This window comes from Carex rostrata, chromosome 33 (genome assembly GCF_964058835.1).
Source record: "Carex rostrata chromosome 33, lpCarRost1.2, whole genome shotgun sequence".
NCBI lineage: Eukaryota > Viridiplantae > Streptophyta > Magnoliopsida > Poales > Cyperaceae > Carex > Carex rostrata.
Window position 1 is genome coordinate 206623 of NC_135950.1, and position 20756 is coordinate 227378.

Consider the following 20756-nt stretch of genomic DNA (forward strand, 5'->3'; position numbering starts at 1 on the left):
AAGAATTTTTTTTTATATAAATGAGCAAACCAAAGAAAGAGGTCTTGTTTCTAAAATTAAAGAAAACTAGATTGGCTAATCTCGAAAAAATTAGATGTGCTCTTGTACCAAACTGTCGATAGAGAGTCAAATAATTTTTGCAGCTGGATATATTACTGATATATAACCCAGTAAGTCTGGCAACTTTGTTGATTTTGGTTCCTTTTTTGTTTTTGGTGACAGAAGTCGTTGGAAACTAACATGTGACTTATTTGAGGTAACAAATTAGTCTCTGATTAAGTTCTGTGAAAAGAGTATAAATGTTAATTTGTCGACAATATAACCTGAAGTTTAGTATGTCATCAGTTTTGTTAATTATAAACCATATAATTAATGAGAAATATGAAATTAGAACAAGTAAATTTTAAGCTCTAGTCTGTATTTTATAAATAAGATATGAAGACATGATTAAGCTTATTCTGATGAGAGGCACACTTTTACAGTTCCTTTTTGTTGCTTGACTTGATGGCTGTTAATTAACATTTGAATTTGGGTTTAAAGCCAGGTTTGTGAAATAGATTTTTTTTAATTATTGTGTTTTTCCGAAATAGTTTTATATACAGGCTTAAGACTTAAGAGTACCGATATATGCTATAAAAATGTAATTATTATTGGTTTGGTGCTGCATGGCTGCACCAGCATGACAACAGTGTCGTCTGGTATGTTGCCATAAGCCCAGAGTCTGAATCCCTATTATGCACTGTTAGAGAGAGAGAGAGAGAGAGAGGGAGGGTTGAACTGGACTGATCTAGTATTGCGTTTAGCATATGGTGCACGATTTTGCATTATCCAGCTTTAGATAATATATTTTGGAAGGAAAAACTTTGACAATTAATGTTGAACTTTAAAATTTAGGTACGGACTCTGATTATGTTGTTTTCCCTTTTTAATTTTTTAGGGAAATCATGCATCCGATGAATATATCCTGGTCATGTTTTTGCTTCCCTCTTTTGGCGCGAGGCTCATCTCTAGTATGTATCTAATCCTCAAACACAAATTAGTTTCAATTTTTTAACCACAATAAATTAATTTCAAATTCAATTGGTTTGATACTGGATACAACATGTTAAGATGCCTCAAACCACAAGCAACATACTCAAAGCAAAACCCAATGCCATGCATGATATTTGTCGTAATATCCTAATATATATGTTACCAATTAAGGACTACATAAACCACAACTTAAAATACACTCAATGCAAGACCCAACACAAACCATGCATGCCTCTCCTAGCCTATTCCTCATATGCTCTTTCTCCTTCCCTCTTTGACCTCCTTTCATGCTTTTTCTGATCTCTATTCCACTCACTGCTCCCATACATGATCACCTCTTTCATGTGACCTCTCTCTACTCTCTCTAGTATACCTTCTGTAACTAGGGCTCCTGCTCGGACTCTGCCTATACCTCGACCTCCTTGACATTCTCTCATACCTCATTTTATGCCTTACCCGATCTCTGTCCCTAAGATCATCTCTTTCATGTGACCTCTCTCTATCCCTTCTAAAACTAGGGCTCCTGCTCCTGCTCTTGCTCCGACTCCGGCTATATCTCAACCTTTCATGCCTTTTCCGATCTCTGTCGACCCTATGATCACCTCTTTCTTGTGACCTCTTTCTACTATCTCTATCCCTTATAATACTAGGGCTCCTGCTCCGACTCCGGTTATACAACTCTCGCATAAGTGTGCGTCTTATCTTCTTCACATGCCAGAAATTGCAATAAAAACCCCTAATGCAACTGTTCTTCTCAAATAGCGCGCATGTCGCAGAATAAAAATTAGTGACTGGTGAGTAATCAACTCTAATAGCTTGCTCATTATTGTATAAATTCCCTTGAAGACCTTTTAAGGCAGCTTCTGCCTGCTTTTCATGACGGAATTGAACGTATACATTGCCATCCATGTGGTAGGCAAGGTTATCACACACATTTAAGCACATGATTTCACCATATGTGCTCAACATTTCAAAGATGTCTTTGTAGAAGTCTTCAAAGTGTTCCTGGATCTGGTTCGCATCAATGGGATTGCCCTCGGCATCCATGCCAGGAGTGATCTTGTCAAGGCGTTGGTACATGTTGGAGAGGAGTAGTGTGCACGAGATGGTGGGGCAGTTATGATACTCCGTGCAATGATTCTTACGACGGCATACCCCGGTTCTTAAGTAGAATTGGCAATTCACACGGTCCAAATCCTTTGCCATTTGTTATGGAGGTTCAAGACCTGAAATAGATGGATTAAAAAAATTAGAAAGAATTATTAAGTGTTTGCAAGAAAGATATGTAGAACAATTTTTTTTAGAATTGATTCATATTAACAACCGTATTTGCTTGATCACGATTGATGAATTACCAAATTAATATTCTATATCAAATTACATAAAATTTGATAACACAGTACAACCATATCAATATAATATATCCCTTTTGAGATATATGTAGAATAATAAAAGCAGTAAACTTAAATTTGCTAATTAAAGAAAGGAAATCATTTGAAGTTTCATATAATTAGTCCAATACAAAAGATTAATTTCAGCTTTGTTACAATAGCCAAAATAGAAGTTAGGTTTACTGGTCACATTCCTAATATACATGCTTTATATCATGCTTTACATCAAACTTCTTTAACCAGAAAGTCCAATTGGTTTACTAATCCAACTGAATTACAAACACCAAGAATCACATTTGATGGAACAAGAAATTCCCGTCATGGCCAGCTAGCTAACCCCATACAGAGAATAGGAGCACACAACTTTTTCCCTTTATAATGAAATAATATGAGATCAATAAAAGATTGGTTCTTGCAATCTCAACTGGAGTGATGGACTAAAAAATCATGCATTAATATCATCAATTCCTACAAATTGTATATAATGCAAACGCATACGTACTACCATGTTATGTTAGAGCATGAGCGAGCGGGAAGGATTTGTGAGAAATCTTACCTTGTTGGCTGTTGCAGTGATGAAGCGGGAGAGGAGAAGAGAAACTTCCGAAAGCGCGATTGGGAAAATTGGATTAATTGGCTGTATGGTTAAATAACTAATTTGACGCCAGATTTCTTTTATCTGAAGATCGCAACATTAGCTGCAAATTGAACGGCTATAGATATATTCAAAATCTTCGGATCCTCGAGTTCGTTTTAATATTTTCCTGGAACAGTTTCACGTAGACCGTGTTAAGTCGATGGGTCCTTATCGGTCTCCTCTAAGGAGAAAGAAGCATTCATTACAGCATTTCAAAAAGTTTAAAATTGAAAAAAAAAAAGAAAAAAAAAAGTTTTCTTGGTAGTATTTTTTTTTCTTTTTATCTATCACCATTATGAAGGTTTAATTATCATATAGAGTATGATCGAATCATTCAATTAGTCTTTAATGCCGATACATTTTATCTATGCACGTGTAAATAAAATATGATATTTTAATTTTGTTGTGTTTGTCATCAAGAACTTGTAAAAATGTATCGATGTGAATAATTTTTAGATGTTCATTTTTTAACTTATTAATTATGTGGTAATTTCTTCTGAGCACATAGTGGAAAATTATGTAGATCATATCTAATGATTTTATTTTGACGTTTATATTTTAAATTTTGAGTTATTAATGTTGTAAAAATGAAAGGCACGATGAAAGCATAAAAAATGAAAGCACTTAAACCCTCATCATAATTTAATTACAATTAAGCTCATAATAATATGATTGAGTTAATTCACATGTTTTCTTTTAAATTATTAAGCTTCTATTATAATATGTACAAGTGAAATGTCATAATTTAATAAAATTTATTCTTTAATTCCTTCTATCACTAAATCTTCCTTTTTTTTTCCCTCCTCCCTTAATTATAAAATGTTGGTTCATAATATTTTAAAAGGTAGCTTCATAGGCAGCAAATAGACAATATGTTTATAGGGGCGAATTCAGGATTTTTGTCGGAAGGAGCAAAAAAATATCGAATCGATAAAAAAAAATCTCAAATAGCCCACTAATTAGGTACTCGATAAAAAAAAATAATACTTTAACTTATACTTTCCAATACCCTGACTTGTAATTTCTGATACTCTAATCTTTAATTATGATTACCAATCATAATTCAGAAAATTTATTTTAATTTTAACTCTAAATTTAACCCGAATTACAAATTAAACATTTAGAGGGGCAAAAAAAATTTTAAGAAGAAGAAAGTCGATCGAAACATCCAAATCTCCATTAAAACTCAAAATTCAGAGAAGAAGAGCTGCTTCTAACTACATGGGTCCGCCCCTGTGTGTTTAGCTGGAGAAAAAAAAAATAATAAAGATAATACGGATATAATGAAAGGAGACATTCGAATGCATAAAAATAACACAAAGTCAAAATATTATTGTTAAACCCATCCAAATGCAATCCGAACACGTTTCTATCTCTTTAAAATAGTGTTGAATTAGCACTATTTTAAATGTATTTTCTAATCGACCAGGCCCACGATTTTTGTATTTGGACCCTCAAATGCCGAATTTTTTATTAATATCCAAATTTAATATTAAATTTCAAAAAATAACCGGATCAGTAACGTTTTTCGAAATCTACCCTTTTCGGAAATTTTTTTTCCGGAAACAGAGACCGTTTCCGAAATTTTTTTTTCCGGAAATAGGGGCTGTTTCCGGAAAAAAAAATTTCCGGAAAGGGTACATTTCGAAAAAAGGTGCTGATGCGGGTATTTTTTGAAATTTAATATTAAATTTGGATATTAATAAAAAATTCGGCTCAAATGACTAGCAAAAAATTAATAGTGCTATTCACATTTTAAAACATATCAGAATAATTTTAATTAACAAATTTAAATTGTTAAAATCTATTTAATTCATAAGCGATATGTTTACATATTAAATTTATAAAATTTTCTAATTAATTTAATATAAAATCAAACGTTATAAAATAAAAATTAATGTAATAAAATTAAATTATAACTTTCATTTTTTACCACTTGTTTTTATTCTAAATTAAGTAAAAAAATTATAAATTTGACTAACATTCTTAATCAAACATTTTCAGTTGAAATAACAGAGAGATATAGATAATGTTTTCTTAAAATTAACTTGATATATGTAGTGTGTTTATTTCGACATATATCATTATTTATTAAATTAAGATGCATGTGTAATATTATTTTGATAGTCGAAAAAAATATATTATTATTATTTTGCTGTAAATTTTGTAATTAGTTGAATAATAAACGGTATATCACATATTCACATTTCAATTTTAAGCAACGGCTATAGCAAAAACAATTTTTAAAATCATGAAATTACCGTTTATGGTCTGTTAGACTGGAGATTTTCTGCATCTCACGACACGTGTGGAAATATGTAATTAGTTGTAGATACTTTGTTGATTTGATCCTTAGTGAGCATATTGACAACTTAATGATTCTGAAAAGGTTCGACGGAGTCAAAAATTTGTGATTTAAAAATAATTTGAGACTAATTTGAAATTATACATTGAGTCCGGATTGAACATTTTATTCCACAAGAGAGTTAAAAAAATATATATACTAGCAATTATCTTTGCATATGGAATAATTTGAAAATAATTTGTATAATTTATGAGTAATTTGATAATTCACGAATAATTCTGAAATAATTTGAGTTTTCCAAATAATACACAGATTGATTCACCAACATCTCAAGTCCGAACAATTCGCAAGTCTTGTTACTATATATCAATGAGTATTTTTATTTTATTTTATTTTGAAGTACAAGTTTCTAAATATATGCTTTGCATTGCGAACTTATAAGTCATGTGCATTTTATTTTTCATAATTACTGATTTTTACACTAATTGGACACTCATGAAATAATGTTTTTTTAAAATGTGTATATTAGTAGGTTCGAGCCACTGGCAACTGATTAATTTGATTATTTTAATCACAATGAAAAATACATTTAACTTTAAATCAATAGTTAAAACATAATCTGTCTATGACGCACATTATACATATAAAAATGATAAAACTTGATATAAATTTCACTTGTTCAATAAATTACTTAAAAATGTAATTAACATATATAATTATATTTGATAGAATATCATGTGACCTTTATGTTATATAAAAGTTAACACGTGACTAATTTACAAGACTAACACAATATTTTATGATCCAATTCAAAATTTTCTGGTTAATTAATATTGAAAACCAAAGTTTTGAGAAAATAAAATAAAATGTATTCTCAACGTAAAGTTGCGGACACCCAATTTTACACTACGGTCGTGTTAAAAATTAAATTATGACCAAATCATAATTATTTAAGTTAACTTTTTTAATAATATATTAAAGGAATTTCTATACGATATTACCTATCATAATTTGAGAGGCTGACCTGCCTGATCACCTTATTACTTTTATTTATTTCTCTCATAGAGATGCAGAGATCCAGACATTGCGTCCGGAGATTCAAAGAAAAGAAAATATATATAGAAAAATAAAAATAGCTAATTTATCAAGTAAAAATAGTAAAACACCCATTATTTGTCACTTGTCACTTGTCAGAGTTGTTTACACGATCGTGCCACAGAAAATCCCATCATACCAAGAATTGATCGGCATTCCTCAACTCCAAAAAAGCATATATAATCCCTTCAATGATAACACTCCCTCCTCCGTTGACACTCTCTCTCTCCTCCCTCCGTCACTTACCTCCTCTTCCCCCATTTCTAGGGAGAAACCAAAACCCTAGATTTCGTCTTCTACTGGCATTCTCAGGCCATCGCCATGGCCTCCCGTCGGATCCTCTCTTCCCTCCTCCGCCGTTCCTCCTATGCCTTATCCGCCCGTCGCGCCGCCCCCTCGATCCTCCCTCACCTTGATCCTAGACCTGCTACACCCTCCCGTCTTCTCCCAACCCGATCCGCAGCCTCCGCTGCCGCCGTTGCTCCGAGCGAACCATCCGCATCATCGGGCCCCTCTGGAAAGATTACGGACGAGTTCACCGGAGCAGGTGCGGTGGGCCAGGTTTGTCAGGTCATTGGAGCTGTTGTAGATGTGCGGTTTGATGAGGGGTTGCCTCCGATCTTGACTGCGCTTGAGGTTCTAGACAATTCGATCAGACTGGTGCTTGAGGTCGCTCAGCATCTAGGAGAGAACATGGTCCGTACGATTGCTATGGATGGAACCGAGGGGCTAGTTCGTGGACAGAGAGTTCTTAACACAGGATCGCCTATCACTGTATAATGCCTTTTTCTTCTCTCTTCCCATGTTTTTGCTTAGTTTTAGATGCTTGGTTGTTGCTTGATCTGTTAATCAGTAGACTGATCTAGTTTTGCCATTTTCAGTGATATTTTTTTTGCTTTAGTATTGGTTTGTAAAAGCAATTTTGAGGTGTTCTGGCTATTCTGTAGAACTTGGGAAACCATAGGATTTACAGAAACATTTTGGGGAAATTAAAACTCCCATGATTATTTGTATTTATCATGGCAAACTAATACCTCATCGAGATGATTTTAGCATTAATACACTTTCACAACGTTTTAGTATATACCATAGGAAAATTAATTACATCTTATAAATCTTAAATTTGAGAAATTGGGAAAAGTAAAGTGCTTTTGTGCATGCCCTTAATTTTGAATGGGTTTCCTAACGGTTAAGTAGTTTAATTTTTCATTTATCATGATTTCTTTTACTTTTTAGCTGCCCTGTGTTTTTGTGTACTTGTATATCGCTTAATATGTTGAATTCTTGTGCTGTATCAGGTACCTGTTGGAAGGGCTACACTTGGACGTATCATGAATGTCATCGGTGAACCCATTGATGAGAAGGGCGATATAAGTAAGTTATTTTACTCCATTTTTTTGGTCTTCCATTACATCTGTTTTCAAAGGAACTAAAAGAGTGAAGTTGACTTTTTATGATATTTTTCATCAGCAACCAGCCATTTCCTTCCGATTCATCGTGAAGCTCCTGCATTTGTTGAGCAAGCAACAGAGCAGCAAATTCTTGTCACAGGAATCAAGGTACATTTGCTGTGAAGTTGTTATGTCATATTATGCAACTGTGGTGCGTGATTTATTTCTTAGCATCTGGATTTTGCATATTTTGCAGGTTGTCGATCTTCTTGCACCTTATCAGAGGGGTGGAAAGATTGGTCTTTTTGGTGGTGCCGGTGTTGGGAAAACTGTGCTTATCATGGAATTGATCAACAATGTTGCCAAAGCTCATGGTTAGCTTTATCATAAATGCTTTAACTAGTATCATTGCTTGCTGATATCAAAAGCTGATGTTGAGTTTCTTAGATCTTTATCTCATTTATTTAAGTGTTTTTATTCAATTGCTAGGTGGTTTCTCTGTCTTTGCTGGTGTTGGAGAAAGAACCAGGGAGGGTAATGATTTGTACAGGGAAATGATTGAAAGTGGTGTTATTAAGCTAGATGATAAACAGGTAGCTGTTTATTGTCTTTATTATATTTTTTATTTTATTTTATCATGGGTCCATTCCTTAAATGGTCAACTATACAAAGCCACTGAAGTTTTTTGCGTAATACAAGTACTTTTTTGAAGTAGCAGGTAAAATCAATAGAAATCTATCACTAGTTGTGGAATTACTGGTTATTAGTAGCTGTAATCAGCGCAATAAATTTTGCGAGGCTCTGTTGGAACAGGGGTATTAAGGCAATGAACCAAATATCAGAAGTCAGTCGTGCACACTCTGAGGATCTTTCTGTATTTGAAATAATTGGTTGATTTCAGTCATGATTATCTATGAACAAGTATGTCTGAAATGCATCCAAAATGAACCAGATATAAATCTATGTATTATTTTTCACTGAATACTTTAAAGGCAACTCATTTTTGAACAAATATGTTTTTGGATGATTTCATACCCTAACTTTTAGTATAGGTTGTATAGGAGTTGCAGTGTAATTAGAAAGATAATTTCACAATTTTTGATGCTCATCTAACGTGGTTCATGGCAGTCTGAGAGCAAGTGTGCGCTTGTCTACGGCCAGATGAATGAGCCCCCGGGTGCCCGTGCTCGTGTGGGTCTAACTGGCCTGACTGTTGCCGAGCATTTCCGTGATGCTGAAGGCCAGGATGTGCTTCTTTTCATTGACAACATTTTCAGATTTACTCAGGTTTGCTTCTCTTTCTCTACTGTTTCTCATTTCATTTTGTAGAATAAGAGGAAACTAACTCATTAATGAATGGAACTCCAGGCAAACTCTGAAGTGTCTGCTTTGCTTGGGCGTATCCCATCTGCTGTGGGTTATCAACCAACACTTGCCACTGATTTGGGAGGTCTGCAAGAGCGTATCACCACCACAAAGAAAGGCTCCATCACCTCTGTCCAGGCTATTTACGTGCCGGCTGATGACTTGACTGATCCTGCTCCTGCAACTACCTTTGCCCATCTTGATGCCACCACTGTGCTGTCTAGACAGGTCCCGTCCTGTCAAACCTCCCTTTTACCCTAGTTATATGAAATTTAGAGCACCAAATTTAAATATCATGTGATGTCATTTCCTTCCCGAGAATTTATTTTTAGGGGTGCTCAAACGGTCGGTTTGTTTAAAACTGAGTTAAAATAGTAAAACCAAAATTTTATTTGGTTTTCAAAAATCTAACTGAACCAACCAAATTAAACTTGTCAACCGAATAACAACTGGACCAAAAAAAAAACAAAGTAAATTTCGGTATGTTTGGTTAAACAGAAATAACAGATTAAATTTGAATGGTCAAAACTCAATACATACACAAATACATTTAATAATCATAGAAATAAATATCAAGATATATATATATATATCAGTTGACCTGAAATAAGAGAGATTAAACCGAACCAAATAATAAAAACCAAAGTAAATTTGGAGTAAATTTGGTTTGTTCGATTGAACCGAAATAAGAGAGATTAAACCGAACAAAACATAAAAAACCAAAGTAATTAAGAAATTCAACTGAACCGAACCATTTAAACTGCCAAACCATTTAATCCAAAATTTGTCGGTTTGGTTGAAAACCAAATAAACCGGATCCAATGAACATCCCTACTCATCTTAGTTAAATATGACGTTGTTCAATCTTATTTAATTACCCTTTCTCTTCATGTAACAGATATCAGAACTGGGTATCTACCCTGCCGTGGATCCGCTTGATTCGACATCTAGAATGCTTTCTCCCCATGTGCTTGGGCAAGATCACTACAACACAGCTCGTGGTGTCCAGAAGGTTCTTCAGAACTACAAGAATCTTCAAGATATCATTGCCATTCTTGGAATGGATGAGTTGAGTGAGGACGACAAGCTGACAGTGGCCCGTGCCAGGAAGATCCAACGTTTCCTCAGCCAACCCTTTCATGTGGCTGAAGTCTTCACTGGTGCTCCTGGAAAGTACGTTGAACTCAAGGAGGGTGTGGAGAGCTTCCAGGTTAGTTTCTAATATGTTCAAGGATTCTGCCTATGCATAGTGCATATTGGTCCGTACTTTGAATCAATATCTTTGTTTTCAAATTTTAAATTGTCGACCTGAACTGTTCAACGTGATCTCCATATGAAATGTACTTGCAGACAATATTTTACATTTTTTTTTACTATTTTTAGATAGGTAGGTAAAAGATCACTACTTTTGAATGGTCTAGAATCTTTAGATCAAATGATTTCTGCCTATCCAAGTAAGTAGTAAAAAAAAATCTAAAAAAATCTAAAATTTGATCTACAAATACATTTTCAGATCAACAATTTGAACTTTGTAAATGGAGATATTGATCCAAAGTAAGGACCAATGTGCGCTATGCAAAGTACCGTAACCTCAATCAAACATTATTGAAAGTCAAGATCAAGATATGATCGCCCTTTATGGATCATGCATTTTATGGTTTTGACTGATTTTGCTGTTAGTTATTCTGAGTGCCTGTTGAAATTGATTTTGAAAGTTTCCTCTGTAGCTAAGTGAGAAACCTTGCTTGCAATTACTAGTTTTAACTGTTGCCGGGTTGAATTTCACCTCAAGCTTGCCAACCAATTCTTCTTGTGTTGTGTAAATTATGTACAAATTTTAATTTTTGTACATAGTTCACACTTGACACAAACAGGTGAACATTAATTGGTGCACAGGCTAGGAGAGAAATTCCTCTAGCTATCTCCATGTCACTTTCCTTTTTATAAATGCATTACAAGTCTAATCTGTTTAATTTGTTCATCTTTTCATGTACGTTAAAGTTCTATTTTTTTCATAGGCAAGTAATAAATATAATTTTGTGCAATTAATTGCAGGGTGTTTTGGATGGGAAATATGATGACCTTCCAGAGCAGTCATTTTATATGGTTGGAGGAATTGAGGAGGTCATTGCAAAGGCTGAGAAGATTGCCAAGGAATCTGCACAATAATTGATAATGGCGATTTTTTTTTTTTTTTTCTATTTCTTTTTATTTTTGGGTAATAATAGAAGCTTCCGAGGCCCATGTTGTTGGGGTCTCACGATTTATATATTGAACACACTTTTTATTCTTTCCCCCCATTCACTGTGTAAAGCTGCGGTGAAGAAGAAAGCAAATGCTGGATCCAAAGTGACTGGTTTTGTGTTTCAATAAAATTTTCCACGACTGACGAGTTTAGTTGGTTCAATTTTTTAATAACAACTGTTATTTTTCTTGCATTAGTTATTGGGCCTACAACTAGGACGAAGCTACGCTAAATCCTGACCTTACGCATATTGTCTGTATTGAATGAATACATTAACTCTATTTACATGCTAGTGGTGCATCACATTGCTATCACATTATGAAGATCAACTCAACTGTTTTGAGCATTTCATTTTTACAAATTATAGTTATAAAATCCTTGTAACTGATCATTCAATATAACAAAATGAAAGCATGATTCTTATTTTTTTTCTCAAAAGATAAAAAAGAAAGAAAAAGCTGGTAGTTATGTTTTTTTTTTTTTTTTTCTAATGATAAAAGTTATTCATATAACAAAATAAATTTGTTACAGATGGAGATATAGAGATAATAAGAGGAAAAATTCAAAGTCATATAAATTCACAAAAGTCCTGAAAAACTTTGTAGATTGCACAATTGAACCCATCTGGACAGCTTTTCCCGGGGGAAATGTTGAAGAAAAATGATATTATTAGGTTTCGGAGTACCAGCATGGCCTAGAGGCCCATCAGAGCACAGACACTAGTGAGTTGCCACACATATACTCATAGTGTGTTAGCCCCAACTAAATAGTCGGAATCAGACTCAGAATTTAACCCAAACATGGGAGTATGAGAAGTATCTGATAATATTGTGGAATGAGGCGGAGAACACAGGTAAGGTTTTGGTGGCATTTCCAACTCGTCTAAATTTTTCTCCAGCATTTCCATGACTCTGTTCATTGATGGCCGATTAGACGGCGTTGTTTGTGTGCACCACAAACCAACCATACCCATCTTCCTTGCAATTTCTTCAGTTTCTATTGACAATACATCGCAAGCTTGTAGTGGACTGCCTTCAACAAGATGATCATAAAGCCAATGTGGAAAGTACACTTGGCTTGGATTTTCAGCACTTGGTTTTGCATTTCTTCTTCCTCCTACCATCTCCAACATCATCATTCCATAGCTGTATACATCAGATTTCGTTGAAACAACACCAAAACTCCTAGAGAAGACTTCCGGAGCAATATACCCAATTGTTCCCCTCATCTCAGCCATTGAAATAATGCTCTCTTTTGGTGGGCACAACTTCGCCAAACCAAAATCTGCAATTTTTGGGTTGAAATCTTCATCTAACAAAATGTTCTGAGGCTTTATATCAAAGTGCACAATACGCATGTTACAACCTCGGTGTAAATACTCTAAACCTCTTGCAATACTAATTGCTATTTCATAAAGCTTTGCCCAACCAAGAAGTGCTTTAGGATTTTCAGAGTATATATAATTATCGAGTGATCCATTTGGCATGTACTCATAAATTAGAGCATGCTTGGAGCTTTCAATGCAAAACCCTAGTAGACTAACAACATTGACATGAGAAGTTTTGGCAATGCTCAGGATCTCATTCAAAAGCTCCTCTCTATCACTTGAAGGGCTGTGCAAAATTTTGACAGCAACCAAACAACCATCCTGCAATCTTCCTTTGTATACGGTGCCAAAACCTCCTTTACCTAGTGTATCCTGAAACGAGCATGTAATTTTCTTCACCTCTGCATATTTATATCTTTTTGGTACAAACCATCCATATTTTTCTAAGAGCATTTCAATATTTTCTTGAGGTCTGTCTTTGCTCCATAAAATGCATTCGGTCCAAGTTTTGCCACTTCGAAGCTTTAAAATCAAAATAAGGCATGCTACGATGAATGCTAAAGATCCAGTAGTGGTACCTACAATAAAATCCATTACATGTAATGAGTATGTATGCACATTATAAACTATAGAGTGAAAATGTTTTTAATTATTTTTAGAAGCTAACATATTTATTGCAAACAGAAGAAATATTATAAATAGTAAGACAGTCATTTAAACTGGCAAAACAATCTCTTGCATATATAATCCATTGAAGACACTAATAGATAAAATTGAAGTACCATCCGCTAGTTATGATACTTTTTTATCTGGATATTAATGATTGGGATATTCTACATTGATAGCTCAACACAAAGATAATGGCGAGGATACTGATATTTTTATATACTCTTTATGTTCTACTACTTGGTTAAGTTTCACTTTAACCAAAGATTTAGGTTTCTTATCCAAGAATATAGGTTCAACAAATAGAGGGCAGAAAAGAAACAGAGCAAATCAAACAGATTAATTAGGAAACAGAGCAAATCACAATAAGATCAATCATGACAAAGAAAAACAATCCTTACCTATCAAAATGTTTTTCCTTGTTGCTCGATTTGTCTTTCCTGTATTAGTACTGTAATCTGAAAATTCCAGAGTACATCAGTGTCAGTTATGTGTTACAAACCAGAAGAGAAAATAAACGCGAGTATTATGCATTGGTAACATAATATGAGCTTCAAGAAATAAACAAATTAAAAAAATAAATAAAAAATGTGGTCTTTCTTCCATGAGCCACTAACCTTTATACGTGTAGTTGCTTCTGAGTATGCTTTGATTGAAGCATCCTTGCTGAGATAGAAATTTATAGGAATATTTAGCTGACAAGAGAAACACACTCCCATCATCATCAAATGAAAACTTCCACTCAAAAGATGCTTCTGGAGCTTTCCTATAACAGTTGCTAGGAAGATATTTGTTAGTTGTAGCTGAATAATTCAAGGTATACTCTCCATCGAAGATTGGGGTTTGAGAGGACAAATTTGGAGATCCACAAAAGGACTTGATGTTTGTACTAAAAGACGAAAACAGATCAAAATCAAACTGTTGGGGTGTTAGGAGGGAGAATAGGAGGTTTCCACAGTTTGATGAATTTATTTCTTTTTCAAGTGTGGTATCGCTAACTATTAACTTGTTTGTGGAGTAGAGAATGTTTTCCAAAGAAAACCAGTAGTTTGCCGTCTGAAATAGATAGACTCGGGAACTATTTTCATTAAAGCACTTGATATTTATTGCACTCTCACAAATGTTTTTTGTTTCATTTATTAGGAAGAAAGGAGGTTTTATCTCAATAGATTTGTTGCATGGTGCTTCATATTGTTTTAGCAGGGGCAGGCATGAGCTAGATAAGCAGGGTTGAAGGAAGAACAGGGAAGCAAGACAAATAAACGAGAGAGACATTAAGAAAAATCAAGCGCACAAAAATAAAATGTTCTTTAAAAGATGAAGAAGGAAGAAGAGGCCATAAGAACATGATCATTAGAGGGGAAATAGAAAAGACGTCAAAAAAATAAAAATAAAAATAAAAAAAATAATAAAAATGTAGACATGACTACATGAGCATAGTAGACTTACTTGGTCAAAGTCATCTCCTGTCAAGTCAACATGAGGAAACCACCGTCGCATTTATTTTTCCAACAAAATTGCTCTGTAACATCACTTTCAGTTTGAAAGCTTTTCGTAATTAACGTTTACTTCACAGTTTGCATCAATTTGCACGGTGTACGTGGCGTATTGGGAAATTTCGTGCTGCATATAATACGTTACCTAAGTCAATAAGGGCGTGTTTGGCGTGATACTGTATCCGTGGAAAAAGAAAAGAAAAAAGAGTGAGTGATTTTCTTTTTTCTACACGAATAATATATTTTGGTCATTCAAATTGGATCCAATTCAAATTCATTCCCGTTCTCGTCTGACAACTGAATACACCTATGAGATTCAAGATGAAGTATCGGGATAACATAGAGCAAAACATAATTTAATTATCTACAAAGAATCTTGGACCTAAAATAATTAAATATTATAGAAAAAATCTCTTGGACAGCCTAATTAAAAGGATTTTTTTGGACCGCCCCTTCAATTAATATCTCCTAATACACGAATCCAATTTATTTGAATAGTTAATTCGTTGTATATGCATGATGAATCCCAATTTATTTGTTTTTCTATTAAAAAAATTGAATGCTGGCCTTTATAGCTTGTCGAAAAGAGAATTGGAATTAAATTGTCAAAAGCAAATTTTATGCCCTCATATGGCTTGCCCAGATTTGAAGTATACAGTTTGGATTGTTTTGTTTTTTCGTGTTTTTTTAATTTTTATCTAAAAAAAATAATTATTTTTTCGTGTTTTATTTTTTGCACTTCTATATCATGCCTTTCATTTTAAAATATTAATAACTTAAAATTTAAAACTCAAATATCAAAATAAAATTATATTTAATCTATATCATCTTATCTATGCATGTATAAAAAATTATGACATTTCGACTTTATTTTAATTAGTATCAAGAGTTTGTAACAGTAAAAATATATAAATAAATTATGGACGTTGATTTTGCAACTTATTGATTAATATGAAAATAAAACTAAAAAATAATAAATTTGTTGTAAGTATGTAGAGAAAATAATATAATCACATTTAACGATTTTATTTTGACATATAAATTTTGTGACGAGTATGTTTGGTTAATTTCTTGCCATTCATTCAAACAAACAGGCTGACATATAAATTTCATGCTGAAAATCAGCTCGAAATTACTCTGTTCCTCACCACTACGCCAAAAATTAAGATCGAATTATGTATAACATGGCTACAAATTCTTTGGCTTCTATTAGAAATTTAGAATAACTATATATTTCTTAAAAAATATTTAGTTGGGATGTATATATATTTCGAATTGGAAAGCTCCAATTTCATACATTTTTTTTTCTTAATAATCAGTTCCACCGTTTGTCTTCAAATTTCTTTTGGCACGTTCTATTTTAGACCTTATGTATGGCTACAAGTCAACCTAAACCTACTAAAGATACATTGGCAAAAAAAAAAAAAAAATCAAAATTTGTTTGAACCCTTGATGAGTTAACCCATTTGTGGGATTGCTTAGGGTCTAATTATGCAGTCGGTGCTAAAAAAAGCTTTAAAAATGTTAAAAATGTTAAAAAATATTAAAAAAATGAATGTATTAAAATTAACTTAAAAACTCACACATTTTACCGCTTGACGTGATACTAAATAAATTCAAAAAATTAAAAATTTTGCATGTAAACACACAACTACATAAATAAATCTTTTTTTGAGAGGACTAATGAAGTAATTCGGTTTGAACGGTTTGGATTCACCATTTGAAGTTGATTCGATAGGTTTTGGAGTTGGTATTATATATTATGAAATGACACTGATGTTATACTAATTATGGCAAAAAAAAAAAATGTCTAAACCCTTGATGAGTTAACCCATTTTTGGGATTGCTTAGGATCTAATTATGTGAGTTACAAGCTTGGTATCTTTCAATCATGCCCAAAAGCTCTATAAGAATATAAGATGTGAGCTTGATGGAAGCTTAAGCCGACCTGTTAAAAATTAACACAGCTGAATTGAACTGAACAACATATGCTACTATATATTTTCTAACATAAAGGATCATCCATGCTCGATTTGTCACATTAAAACATAAAAAAGAACAAAAATCAAATGTGCTCTGATATAATAATCTCTGTATTCTCTATTTGTTTCCTGCTTGAGATCCAAAGTGACTGGTTTTGTGTTTCAATAAAATTTTCCACGACTGGGGAGTTTAGTTGGTTCAATTTTTTAATAACAACTGTTATTTTTCTTGCATTAGTTATTGGACCTACATCTAGGACGAAGCTACGCTAAATCCTGACCTTACGCATATTGTCTGTATTGAATGAATGCATTAACTCTATTTACATGCTAGTGGTGCATCACACTGCTATCTCATTATGAAGATCAACTCAACTGTTTTGAGCATTCCATTTTTACAAATTATAGTTGTAAAATCCTTGTAACTGATCATTCAATAAATTTGTTATAGATGGAGAGATAGTCAGATAGAGATAATAAGAGGAAAATTCAAAGTCATCTAAATACACAAAAGTCCTGAGAAGACTTTGTAGATTGCACAACGATACCGGCTACTTTTCCCGGGGGAAGTGTTGAAGAAAATGATATTATTAGGTTTCGGAGTACCAGCATGGCCGAGAGGTCCATCAGAGCACAGACACTAGTGAGTTGCCACACATATACTCATAGTGTGTTAGCCCCAACTAAATAGTCGGAATCAGATTCAGAATTTAATCCAAACATGGGAGTATGAGAAGTATCTGATAATATTGTGGAATGAGGCGGAGAACACAGGTAAGGTTTTGGTGGCATTTCCAACTCGTCTAAATTTTTCTCCAGCATTTCCATGACTCTGTTCATTGATGGCCGATTAGACGGCGTTGTTTGTGTGCACCACAATACCAATTGCTATTTCATAAAGCTTTGCCCAACCAAGAAGTGCTTTTGGATTTTTAGAGTATATATAATTATCGAGTGATCCATTTGGCATGTATTCATAAATTAAAGCATGCTTGGAGCCTTCAATGCAAAACCCTAGTAGACTAACAATATTGACATGAGAAGTTTTGGCAATGCTCAGGATCTCATTCAAAAGCTCCTCTCTATCACTTGAAGGGCTGTGCAAAATTTTGACAGCAACCAAACAACCATCCTGCAATCTTCCTTTGTATACGGTGCCAAAACCTCCTTTACCTAGTGTATCCTGAAACGAGCATGTAATTTTCTTCACCTCTCCATATTTATATCTTTTTGGTGCAAACCATCCATATTTTTCTAAGAGCATTTCAATATTTTCTTGAGGTCTGTCTTTGCTCCATAAAATGCATTCGGTCCAGTTTTTGCCACTTCGAAGCTTTAAAATCAAAATAAGACATGCTACGATGAATGCTAAAGATCCAGTAGTGGTACCTACAATAGAATCCATTATAAACTATAGAGTGAAAATGTTTTTAATTATTTTTAGAAGCTAACATATTTATTGCAAACAGAAGAAATATTATAAATAGTAAGACAGTCATTTAAACTGGCAAAACAATCTCTTGCATATATAATCCATTGAAGACACTAATAGATAAAATTGAAGTACCATCCGCTAGTTATGATACTTTTTTATCTGGATATTAATGAGAGCATCTTGGGATATTCTACATTGATAGCTCCACACAAAGATAATGGCTAGGATACTGATGTTTTTATATACTCTGTATGTTCTACTACTTGTTTAAGTTACACTTTAACCAAAGATTTAGGTTTCTTATCCAAGAATATAGGTTCAACAAACAGAGGGCAGAAAAGGAACAGAGCAAATCAAACAGATTAATTAGGAAACAGAGCAAATCACAATAAGATCAATCATGACAGAGAAAAACAATCCTTACCTATCAAAATGTTTTTCCTTGTTGCTCGATTTGTCTTTCCTGTATTAGTACTGGAATCTGAAAATTCCAGAGTACACCAGTGTCAGTTATGTGTTACAAACCAGAAGAGAAAATAAACGCGAGTATTATGCATTGGTAACATAATATGAGCTCCAAGAAATAAACAAATTAAAAAAAAATATTAATGTGGTCTTTCTTCCATGAGCCACAAACCTTTATAGTTGCCTCCGAGTATGCTTTGATTGAAGCATCCTTGCTGAGATAGAAATTTATAGGAATATTTAGCTGACAAAAGAAACACACTCCCATCATCATCAAATGAAAACTTCAACTCAAAAGATGCTTCTGGAGCTTTCCTTGAACAGTTGCTAGGAAGATATTTGTTGGTTGTAGCTGAATAATTTAAGGTGTACTCTCCATCGAAGATTGGGCTTTGAGAGGACAGATTTGGAGATCCACAAAAGGACTTGATGTTTGTACTAAAAGACGAAAACAGATCAAAATCAAACTGTTGGGGTGTTAGGAGGGAGAATAGGAGGTTTCCAAAGTTTGATGAATTTATTTCTTTTTCAAGTGTGGGATCGCTAACTATTAAGTTATTTGTGGAGTAGAGAATGTTTTCCAAAGAAAACCAGTCGTTTGTCGTGTGAAATGGATAGACTCGCGAACGATTATCATGAAGGCACTTTATATTTATTGCACTCTCACAAATGTTTTTTGTGTCATTTATTAGGAAGAAAGGAGGTTTTATCTCAATAGATTTGTTGCATGGTAATTCATATTGTTTTAGCAGGGGCAGGCATGAGGTAGATAAGCAGGGGTGAAGGAAGAACAGGGAAGCAAGACAAATAAATGAGAGAGACATTAAGAAAAATCAAGCGCACAAAAACAAAATGTTCTTTAAAAGGATGAAGAAGGAAGAAGAGGCTATAAGAACATGATCATTAGAGGGGAAATAAGAAAGACGTCAAAAAAATAAAAATAAAAATAAAAATAAAAATGTAGACATGACTACATGAGCATAGTAGACTTACTTGGTCAAAGTCATCTCCTGTCAACATGAGGAAACCACCGTCGCATTTATTTTTCGGGAGCAGATCACCTGCCCCCCGGGGTGCAGGATTTTCCTGTCCCCTCAGTCACTGTGGGGTGGGGTCGGGTTTAGGGTGGGTGGGGCCGGGTTTAGGATTTGGGGTGGGTGGGGCCCACTAACAGTGACTCTGGGGGTAGGAAATTCCTACCCCCAGGAGGCAGGAGATTCGATCCCTTATTTTTCCAACAACATTGCTCTGGAACATCACTTTCAGTTTGAAAGCTTTTCGTAATTAAAGTTTACTTCACAGTTTGCATCAATTTGCACGGTGTACGTGGCGTATTGGGAAATTTCGAGGTGCATATAATACTTTACCTAAGTCAATAAAGTCAATAAGGGCGTGTTCGGAGTGACACTGTGTCTGTGAAAAGAAAAAGAAAACTTAGTGATTTTTTTTTAATTGAATAGTAATTTTTTTTTAATTGAATAGTAATTTTTTTTTTTCCGCGAATAGTCTACGGACATTCAATGTTGCAAATAAAAAAAATGAAATAAATAAATAAATAAATTGGACCTGAATCCAAATCCATTTCCGTTCTTGTCTGACAACTGAACACACCTATGAGATTCAAGATGAAGTATCCTCCTAATTAGAAGGACTTTTTTGGGCCGCCCCTTAGATTAATATGTCATAATACACGAATCTCAATTTATTTGAATAGTTAGTTCGTTGTATATGCATGATGAATCCCAATTTATTTGAATAGTCAGTTCGTTGTATATGCATGATGATGAATTCCAATTTATTTCTTTTTTATAAAAAAAAATTAATGCTACCTTTTATAGCTTGTCGAAAAGAGAATTGGAATTAAATTGTCAAAAACAAATTTTATGCCCTCATAAATAGCATGAATAGCAAGGAGTGTGGGTTG

At 33.8% G+C, this 20756-nt stretch overlaps 4 protein-coding genes and 1 long non-coding RNA gene across 5 annotated transcripts; 1 reads left to right on the forward strand and 4 right to left on the reverse strand.

Annotated features, from left to right (window-relative positions):
- Positions 1-1344: 1344 nt before the first annotated feature.
- LOC144548278 (splicing factor U2af small subunit B-like) lies at positions 1345-2238 on the reverse strand. Its single transcript, XM_078296963.1, has one exon. The coding sequence runs from the start codon at positions 2236-2238 to the stop codon at positions 1345-1347; it is 894 nt and encodes a 297-aa protein (XP_078153089.1).
- Positions 2239-6653: 4415 nt separating this feature from the next.
- Positions 6654-11630, forward strand: LOC144548412 (ATP synthase subunit beta, mitochondrial-like). Its single transcript, XM_078297071.1, has 9 exons — positions 6654-7234; positions 7759-7834; positions 7931-8019; positions 8108-8225; positions 8341-8444; positions 8980-9138; positions 9220-9444; positions 10115-10426; positions 11272-11630. The coding sequence occupies exons 1-9, from the start codon at positions 6782-6784 to the stop codon at positions 11383-11385; spliced, it is 1650 nt and encodes a 549-aa protein (XP_078153197.1). The 5' UTR covers positions 6654-6781; the 3' UTR covers positions 11386-11630.
- Positions 11631-12179: 549 nt separating this feature from the next.
- On the reverse strand, positions 12180-14797 carry LOC144548411 (LEAF RUST 10 DISEASE-RESISTANCE LOCUS RECEPTOR-LIKE PROTEIN KINASE-like 2.5). Its single transcript, XM_078297070.1, has 3 exons — positions 14072-14797; positions 13856-13912; positions 12180-13366 (listed from the first exon to the last, which is right to left on the reverse strand). Exons 1-3 carry the CDS (start codon positions 14727-14729, stop codon positions 12204-12206), a joined length of 1878 nt encoding a protein of 625 aa, XP_078153196.1. The 5' UTR covers positions 14730-14797; the 3' UTR covers positions 12180-12203.
- A 2985-nt stretch (positions 14798-17782) lies between these two features.
- LOC144548316 (receptor-like kinase) lies at positions 17783-18337 on the reverse strand. Its single transcript, XM_078296990.1, has one exon. The coding sequence runs from the start codon at positions 18335-18337 to the stop codon at positions 17783-17785; it is 555 nt and encodes a 184-aa protein (XP_078153116.1).
- A 413-nt stretch (positions 18338-18750) lies between these two features.
- LOC144548544 (uncharacterized) lies at positions 18751-19738 on the reverse strand. The gene is made up of 2 exons (XR_013509386.1): positions 19005-19738; positions 18751-18848 (listed from the first exon to the last, which is right to left on the reverse strand). It is a non-coding gene; the product is annotated as an uncharacterized LOC144548544 (long non-coding RNA).
- Positions 19739-20756: the final 1018 nt, after the last annotated feature.

What these genes read in the sequence shown, in the direction of transcription:
- LOC144548278 (XM_078296963.1), bottom strand. Translation starts at nt 2,238, where the DNA reads ATGGCAAAGGATTTGGACCGTGTGAATTGCCAATTCTACTTAAGAACC.
- LOC144548412 (XM_078297071.1), top strand. Translation starts at nt 6,782, where the DNA reads ATGGCCTCCCGTCGGATCCTCTCTTCCCTCCTCCGCCGTTCCTCCTAT. An exon ending in TTCTTGTCACAGGAATCAAG is followed by an intron (nt 8,020 to 8,107) that starts GTACATTTGCTG and finishes CATATTTTGCAG; the next exon opens with GTTGTCGATCTTCTTGCACC. An exon ending in CCACTGTGCTGTCTAGACAG is followed by an intron (nt 9,445 to 10,114) that starts GTCCCGTCCTGT and finishes TTCATGTAACAG; the next exon opens with ATATCAGAACTGGGTATCTA.
- LOC144548316 (XM_078296990.1), bottom strand. Translation starts at nt 18,337, where the DNA reads ATGGATTCTATTGTAGGTACCACTACTGGATCTTTAGCATTCATCGTA.
- LOC144548411 (XM_078297070.1), bottom strand. Translation starts at nt 14,729, where the DNA reads ATGTCTCTCTCGTTTATTTGTCTTGCTTCCCTGTTCTTCCTTCAACCC. An exon ending in AAGCAACTACACGTATAAAG is followed by an intron (nt 13,913 to 14,071) that starts GTTAGTGGCTCA and finishes TGGAATTTTCAG; the next exon opens with ATTACAGTACTAATACAGGA. An exon ending in AAGGAAAAACATTTTGATAG is followed by an intron (nt 13,367 to 13,855) that starts GTAAGGATTGTT and finishes ATTTTATTGTAG; the next exon opens with GTACCACTACTGGATCTTTA.